General features: G+C 35.1%; 1 protein-coding gene and 1 pseudogene across 2 annotated transcripts; one reads left to right on the top strand and one right to left on the bottom strand.

Moving 5' to 3' along the window:
* The first annotated feature begins 1,459 nt into the window (after positions 1–1,459).
* On the top strand, positions 1,460–5,393 carry LOC120198623 (EH domain-containing protein 1). Of its 2 annotated transcripts, XM_039199931.1 has the most exons (16): positions 1,463–1,645; positions 1,729–1,808; positions 2,074–2,142; positions 2,234–2,291; positions 2,490–2,545; positions 2,637–2,679; positions 2,762–2,823; positions 3,123–3,236; positions 3,347–3,449; positions 3,538–3,587; positions 3,805–3,933; positions 4,019–4,270; positions 4,361–4,440; positions 4,550–4,676; positions 4,770–4,913; positions 5,042–5,393. In XM_039199931.1, exons 1-16 carry the CDS (start codon positions 1,561–1,563, stop codon positions 5,225–5,227), a joined length of 1,638 nt encoding a protein of 545 aa, XP_039055862.1. In that variant the 5' UTR covers positions 1,463–1,560; the 3' UTR covers positions 5,228–5,393. The 2 variants fall into 2 exon arrangements, with proteins under 2 accessions (XP_039055863.1, XP_039055862.1); XM_039199932.1 differs by lacking the exons at positions 2,490–2,545; positions 2,637–2,679 and having other exon boundaries at positions 1,460–1,645.
* Positions 5,394–6,191: 798 nt separating this feature from the next.
* On the bottom strand, positions 6,192–7,733 carry LOC120198624 (annotated as a pseudogene).
* Positions 7,734–7,757: the final 24 nt, after the last annotated feature.

Raw genomic sequence — 7,757 nt, 5'->3', positions numbered from 1 at the left:
TTGGCTTAACATTGTCTGCATCAGTATGATCCATGGCAAAAATTTTGTTGTGCAAGTTCAGTGAGTTGATGGAGATGTAAGCAAAGGTTCATTGAACATGTTTCAGTCGTGTTGCTTTCAATAGGATGTGGTATTGGTAGTGGTAGTTAAAGGGTGGGTACAACATTAAATTCGCAGTACATATTTAGGTATGTACAATAACTACCTAAATATGTGTCGATACATTTTATACAAGTATCGACCCAAAAAACATCAAAACCAATAATTATAATGTAATAGGTAAATTAACAATGTAACCGGTATAAATATACCGGTTAATTAGAAAACAGGTCAACATAATGTATCGACACTTGTGTAATTTGTGTCGATACTTATTATCCAGGATGAATGCACAAACGAGGGGCACACATAAAGTGTCGACACTTGATAAATTTGTGTCGATACTTTTGGTCCAGAATGAATACCAAAAAGGGTTCAACTATAAAGTGTCTATACATTTATAAAAAGTATCGATCCCGGAAATATCGAAACCCATAAATATAATGTAATAGGTAAACTTTCAATGTAACCTGTATAAATATACATGTTTTATGAGATAATATGTCTAAATAATGTATCGACATGTTGTTAGTTTGTGTCGATACTTTTTTCCAGAATGAAATATGAATGCCTAACCAGGTGCAAGCATAAAGTGTCGATACATTTAAAATTGTGTCGATCTAAATAACATTGTAACCGATAATAATAATGTAATAGATAAATTTGCAATGTTACTGATATAAATATACCGGTTTACTTCGAAAATAGGTCAATATAAGCGCTACCTATTACATTATATAAGAGCTACCTAATATGTTATTGTACTTAATAATATTTCCAGTTAAATGATATACATTACCGGTCAAAATTTTAACCGATCACTTATTTTTTAGCCGTCTTTTTAACCGTCACACAGCAGAACTACCCCTGCATTGAAGCTTTTGTGTTTCTTGTACTTGAATATTGTTTAATTAACATGCAAGATAAAGTGTTCTGGTCGACCGTGAATAAACAATGAAAACTGGATGTAAAATCTGCATATAAAGAACGTAAGTAAAACCAAGGGTGAAGCAATTACCCCACTGGAAGCAAGAACGATAAATTGATCTTTCCTGGTAGGGAGTCGATGGGAAAATAATAATTGACCTTAAATTTAAAATAAAAACTAGTTAATCCATATTAAAGGTAATTAGGAATTACCCTATTTTCTTTCTTTTTTACAATAACTACTCTTGGCGCGAGTCTCAAGACGAAACATCATTTAGAAACCACAAAACGCTGTCGTTTACATAACTTTCAAAAAGCCGTTAAATACTCGAAGTTATATACGACGACGTATCAGATTTCCCTTTTCGTGGTGTTAAAGCGCACTCTCTCTCAGGAAAAAACACGGCAGTACGCGTACTTTTATTTATTTTTTACTATTTTCCGTCGTCTTTCTCTACGGCGTGGAAACCGGCTTCTCTTTCATCGAATATTTGAAGCTCAAAAGGGACGAAGAATACTTTTTTCTCCTCAGGAATGGAGATCGGGACCGGTCGAATCGGTTCGTGCTCTAAAGAAGACCAGAAAATTTATCAGGAGTGGTTTAACTTCGCTGATTCAGGTACCGTTTTATGTTTTACGTTTTTGTTCGGAATTTATAATCGCTTCTTTTTATTTATTTTTTTAAAAATTCTATTTTGGTAGATAATGATGGACGTATTACTGGAAGTGATGCAATAAAATTTTTCGGTATGTCAAATTTATCGCGACCAGATCTCAAGCAGGTTAATCTTCTTTTATTTTCTTCAGTTTGATTTTGCAAAAAAATATTTTATTTATTTATTTTTATTGCTTACGTTTAATCTTAATCTTAAAGTGTGCATGAACCATATAATTTTGATTTTCAGTAAATTTAACAAAATCTATATAAAGGGACTTGGAGTTTGGTTACTGTTCTTGCTTCATTTTTGCTTTTTTCTAAATGGTTCAGCTTCATAATGGGCACTATGTTGAATAGATTTGTGCTCTTTTTGTTTTGATTGCTTAAAGGTGTGGGCAACGGCGGATTCGAAGAGACAAGGATATCTTGGTTTCAAAGAATTTGTCTTTGCTATGCAGGTTACGAGTTGTAATTTTTCTTTGGATTACGATCATATATACTGCCGATTAATTTCTTCAAATCTAACTTATTGCTACTTTTAATGCGTAGCTGGTTTCGCTGGCACAAGAAGGTCGTCAAGTATCCTATGATCTAATGAATAGTGATGGTATGATTAGGTTTTTCCTATTTATGAATTGCATGCTTTGAATCTTTATGTTAGGTTGAATGCTTTTACGGTGCATTTATTTTATTTGGAAAAAAACTGTTTTTTTTTGTTTTTGTTTTGTTTTGATGGTACATCTATAATCTTGTATGATTAATTAAAAGTTTAAAGCTAATGTTAAGATAAGCTGATATATTGCAGTTGACTTTGAGAATATCAAACCTCCAGTAATGGAAGGCTTAGATACATTAATCATGGTACGGTGTCTTCTTTCTGTTAACTTCTTAAACTCTATGTTCCTTATGCTTAGCATCTAGCAATTCTTACACTTTTGCTTGGTTTGTTCAGAGAAAGAAACAATCTTCAAAGTCGAGTACCCCTGAAAGCAATGGTATGGCTTTCTCATTTTAACCTGTGATAATATTTTGCTCTGATTTCTGTCATATTAATTTTATTAGTTGGGGGCAGTGCAGGTAGTTCTTCAACGGAAACATCACCTGCATCTCAGTGGTTTTCTTCAAAATCATCAAAGAAGGTTTGTTTCATCATTTTATAATTGATCTTTTTTTGCTCCTGATGCTCTTGTTTATTACCTTTTTTTCTTTTAAAAAATAAATTGTTATCTAGGTGTAGTAGCTCTAAGTAATTCCTTTATTTGTATCAAATGCATATTGGACTCTTTGTTTTACTTCCAGAACACTTACAATTTTGGACTTCGACATTTGTGGCATTAGTGATGTTAATACGTGTCCAGTAATTGATCCTATTTTTTTATGTGTTTTTATTTATTTGCATCCTTAGCACGGGTAAGTAATCCTTTCTTGTATTTGACAGATATCTTTGTCCTCCGTGACTTCAGTCATAGACGGATTAAAGAGATTGTACATTCAGAAGCTGAAGCCTTTAGAAGTTGCATATAATTTTAATGATTTCGTATCCCCATTTTTGGTGAGTGAGTTGTAGATCTGACTCAGTTTAACTATCTTTGAATGCATTTTAAAGTTTTATTTAACAGCTCTCTTCAGCTAATCTGCTGGTCTGTTTTTTGTTTGCTGCAGACAAATAGTGATTTTGATGCCAAACCAATGGTTATGCTTTTGGGTCAATATTCCACTGGGAAAACAACCTTCATTAAACATCTGCTTAAGACTAGTTATCCAGGCAAGTGATCCTCTGTCTTACACTGAAAAATCCTTAATCACGAAGGGTCCCCTCCTTTTCACCCATATATTTTTGTTATCATTTTCAGGAGCTCACATTGGACCTGAACCAACGACCGACAGATTTGTTGTTGTTATGGTAATTCAGAATCTCTGTTCTGTGATAATATCACACATCTAGCATGAATAGTTTCAATTACTTAGTGGTTTTAGCTTCAATTAATGAAATTGAATTATAATTTTATGTATAATATTTCTAGAGTGCTTTGCTTGTTATTGATCGTTTGATGTTAGTTGTAATTGTAGAATTTTGTTTTGATCTTGTGTATGTATGTACTTTCTTTCCCTTTATGCAGTCGGGAACTGATGAAAGAAGTGTTCCAGGGAACACTATTGCTGTCCAGGCAGACATGCCATTCAGTGGTCTCACTCATTTTGGAACAACATTTTTGTCAAAGTTTGAGTGTTCTCAAATGCCACACCCTGTGAGTTAATTGTTCTGGTCTAGTTTACTGTGATAATTAATTTTCTGCTTATATAGAATTTAATATGTTCTTTTCATGTCTGAAGCTGTTGGAGCACATAACATTTGTAGATACTCCTGGAGTGTTATCAGGAGAAAAACAACGAACACAACGATCCTATGATTTTACAGGTGTAACATCATGGTTTGCAGCAAAGTGCGATCTTATTCTTCTTCTGTTTGATCCTCACAAGTTAGATGTAAGTGACGAATTCAAGCGTGTAATATATTCTTTGCGTGGTCACGATGACAAGATTCGCGTGGTTTTGAACAAAGCAGATCAAGTTGATACTCAACAAGTAAGCATTATGGCAGCCTTGTTTCTGACTACTAATCTTTCTTTTGATGTTTGGATCTTCCTGAGCTTATATATTTTCCTTCTACTGTAGCTGATGAGGGTATATGGAGCCTTAATGTGGTCACTTGGGAAAGTCCTTAATACCCCTGAGGTTGTGCGTGTATATATTGGGTAATGCTTTTCTGTTTGTCAATCTTTATCGTAAAGAATGAAATGAATGCATTCCAATGTTTCTTGACCATCTTGGTCTCATCTGTTGTTGATCTCTCTTCTTTGGCAGTTCATTCAATGACAAGCCTGTAAATGAAGCCGCAACAGGTCCAATCGGGAAAGAATTGTTTGAAAAAGAACAGGAGGACCTTCTTTCCGATCTTAAAGATATTCCGAAGAAGGCATGTGATCGTCGAGTAAGTTTATTTTTACTATTGTTGTAAAAAAATGGTCTCTTTTCTGACGAGATTCATGTTGAAGAGGGGTTTTCGTACATTGTTTACCTGCAGATAAATGAGTTTGTGAAACGTGCAAGAGCTGCCAAGATACATGCTCACATCATTGGTCATCTTAAGAAGGAAATGCCTTCTATGATAGGGAAAGCGAAAACTCAACAGAAACTAATTGATAATCTGGAAACCGAATTCGGAAAAGTATCCTCTCTCTTCTCGTCTCTTCTCTTAGTGTGCACACGATTGCATGTATCTTGCAAGTTTTACATCGACACTAAATTCTTTCATCATGCATCAGTTGCTTATTCACAAATCTATTTGCTATACAGGTTCAAAGAGATAATCACCTACCACCAGGGGATTTTCCTAATGTGGAACATTTTAGGGAGGTTTTGAGTGGTTACAACTTTGACAAATTTGAGAAACTGAAACCTAAAATGATTCAAGCCGTTGATGACATGTTGGGTTACGACATCCCCGAACTTTTGAAGACATTCAGGAATCCCTATGATTAACGACCTACAAATTTCGCCGCGGCATACAGACCATGACGATCAAAATTGGATTTTGTTCAACAAAAATCTTGATTCTGATCATCAATCTTGAGCCAAATTTGTTGTAAGATTGCATTTGTATTAGCTGTTAGAGCTGTTCTTGTTTAGTTGGCGAGTTTTATGTTTAGTATTTAGACTTTTCGTAAACAACAATGTTCTTCATTAAGTTTTTGGATCAAAGATTTTGTGGGTTTGATACTCAGACCTGTAAATTATCGCTAAAAATGCTATAGAAAAAAGAATTCGTAAATTTTTTGCTGTAATTGTTATAGTTCTGGGGGATTTTTATTCGTCTATATTTTGGTACTTGAATTTGTTCTTATTGAAATTTTATGCATAATTTATTTTTATCAATAAAGTAATTGAACTTGATTTTATGGTTTAATCTGTCATTCAAAAAATTCTTGTCTAATTAGATATTTGAATTTGTTTTTTAAGTTCAAATTGGTACTTATTTTATAGTATAAATTGATTCAAATAGGTCATTTACTGCAAGTACAAAAAAGTGAAGTTAAAATATTAATTTTAATCAATAAATTAAGTTTGCGGATTTAATTAGTCACAAAAGATTTTAGGTACCAAATTGAATCTTAAAGTTAAGTTCATGAATTTAATTGGAAAAAAGTTAATACTAAATTGTATTTAAAGCCAATTTTAAGTACCAAATATGCATATTTTCCCTTCTGTTATTGAAAGCCTTTGGATCCTTTTATTATTTTCTCGTAGCAGATTGTGATCATGATTTAGAAATTAGAAATCAAATATTATTTGTGCTAGAAGCCATCATTTTCTTTTTGGAGAATTTGCAGTCCTATCATCAAGAAATTTCTATTTATTTGAATACTTTGAACAAGGAGATTCAAATTCAAGTTCTGCCAGCCCCACCACCATTGATGTTATTACCTTTGTTTCCACCATGATCATGACCACCTCCAACCTCCAACAAGAAGTTGTTTCATTTTGAATAAACCATTCGTCAATTGTGTCCTTTTTCTCTGTTGAAATACAAGCACAAGAAGCCCCTTTTACTCCCCTTTGAGCCACTAATGTCTACTTCTGCAATTAAAAATGCAATAATTATAATAATAGTATGTCTAGTACTTCTGCAACAATGAACAGACAGGTGCTTCCTGTTTTTGGTTTTTAATGATTATCGAACACGGCAAGGGCTGTTTTGACGAGATGATCGGCCATAATGAATTTCGTCTTCTCTGACGGGTGAAACGAGTCCCAGAATATGTATTTATTGGCGTCCGAACATGTAAACGGGTTCATTCTGTCACACAGGTAACTCATCTCGAAGTATCCAGTCCCACAGCATGCTGTTTCTGCATTCTCTCGAATCCTGTCATAATAGTAAACAATTTCGTATATGTTGAAAACGCATGCCTTAATGCATGTGCTCTCACACCAGGGGACATGCAGGTCGGAAATGCATACCGAACGCTCGACCTTGGGGACTAAAATGGCTTACCAAACCAAGTCGGATTACGAATCATTTCTAAGAGTTTGTCGTAGGTGTTCAGCATCACAATTTGGATTCCACCAAGTTCCTGAATCATCTTTGTGATAGTCCCCTGTAACTTTACATTGAAATTTTTAGCCAAATTGTTATACTCTTCGATACATGCGCTTCCGTGCATGATATTCGTCATTCTTTCCAATGGTAAACATCCTATCGGAGCAAGGCCGGTTATTGCTACCTTCCGAGCTCCCAACTTGTAAAGCTTCCTGATGAAAGTGCTGGCGATTTCTATCAGGAGATCCTCGTCTTTATCGACTGGATACTGCGAAGATCGGGTCGGAAAAGTGTAGTAGTTCTCTAGGAAGTCATTGGTTCCTATGCTTAAAAGATGCAATGATTCGCTCAAAAGGTAATTAGCTTTGTCATTGCCTACGTACTCTCTTAGCTTGCTCTGATATTCTCTGTAGTACTCCATTTCCTTCCAAAATGGTATCACTGACTGCAAAATCAAGGTCAAGAAAATGAGACTTAAATTTTCCGTAAGACAGCATAACTATCGGCAGGCTGTGACTCCACTTACCAAGACATCAGAGGTGGCATTATCGTAACCGGTTCCAGCGGAAGCGAATGAGACCCCAGTAGCGAAATCTCTTATGTCATACTTGGGATCCAAATACGCAGGTATGACCGGCTTGATCCCGAAGGCTTCCGAAATGAAGTCCGTGGCAATCCTACCATTGGAGAAACGTTCAGTCGGCTGGCCACCAAAGTAATCCCGACTGTAGGGCGCGAAATTGCTCTTCAAGACAGTGGATATCTGATTGTTGTTCCCCGGATCAACCGTCGAATCTCCGAAGACGATAACTGCAGGCACCATTGCACTCATTCTTGGCAATTCCACAAGTAGATAAGCAAAAATCAACAACGTGACTGCCTTAATTGCCACATTTAACTTTTTCATTCCAAAACTTGCAGGTTTTGTATATAAAAACCAAACAAGTTGGTGAAGAACCGGAGAAAGTTAAT

The sequence above is a fragment of the Hibiscus syriacus genome, unplaced genomic scaffold (assembly GCF_006381635.1).
Source record: "Hibiscus syriacus cultivar Baekdansim isolate YM2019G1 unplaced genomic scaffold, ASM638163v2 tig00117056_pilon, whole genome shotgun sequence".
Taxonomy (NCBI): domain Eukaryota; kingdom Viridiplantae; phylum Streptophyta; class Magnoliopsida; order Malvales; family Malvaceae; genus Hibiscus; species Hibiscus syriacus.
This window is presented reverse-complemented; position numbering and strand designations above follow the sequence as displayed.

Excerpts from the sequence above, each read along its gene's own strand:
- LOC120198623 (XM_039199931.1), top strand. The coding sequence starts at position 1,561 with ATGGAGATCGGGACCGGTCGAATCGGTTCGTGCTCTAAAGAAGACCAG. Across the intron at positions 2,143-2,233 it reads AATTTGTCTTTGCTATGCAG|CTGGTTTCGCTGGCACAAGA; the intron begins GTTACGAGTTGT and ends TTTAATGCGTAG. Across the intron at positions 3,237-3,346 it reads ATTTCGTATCCCCATTTTTG|ACAAATAGTGATTTTGATGC; the intron begins GTGAGTGAGTTG and ends TGTTTGCTGCAG.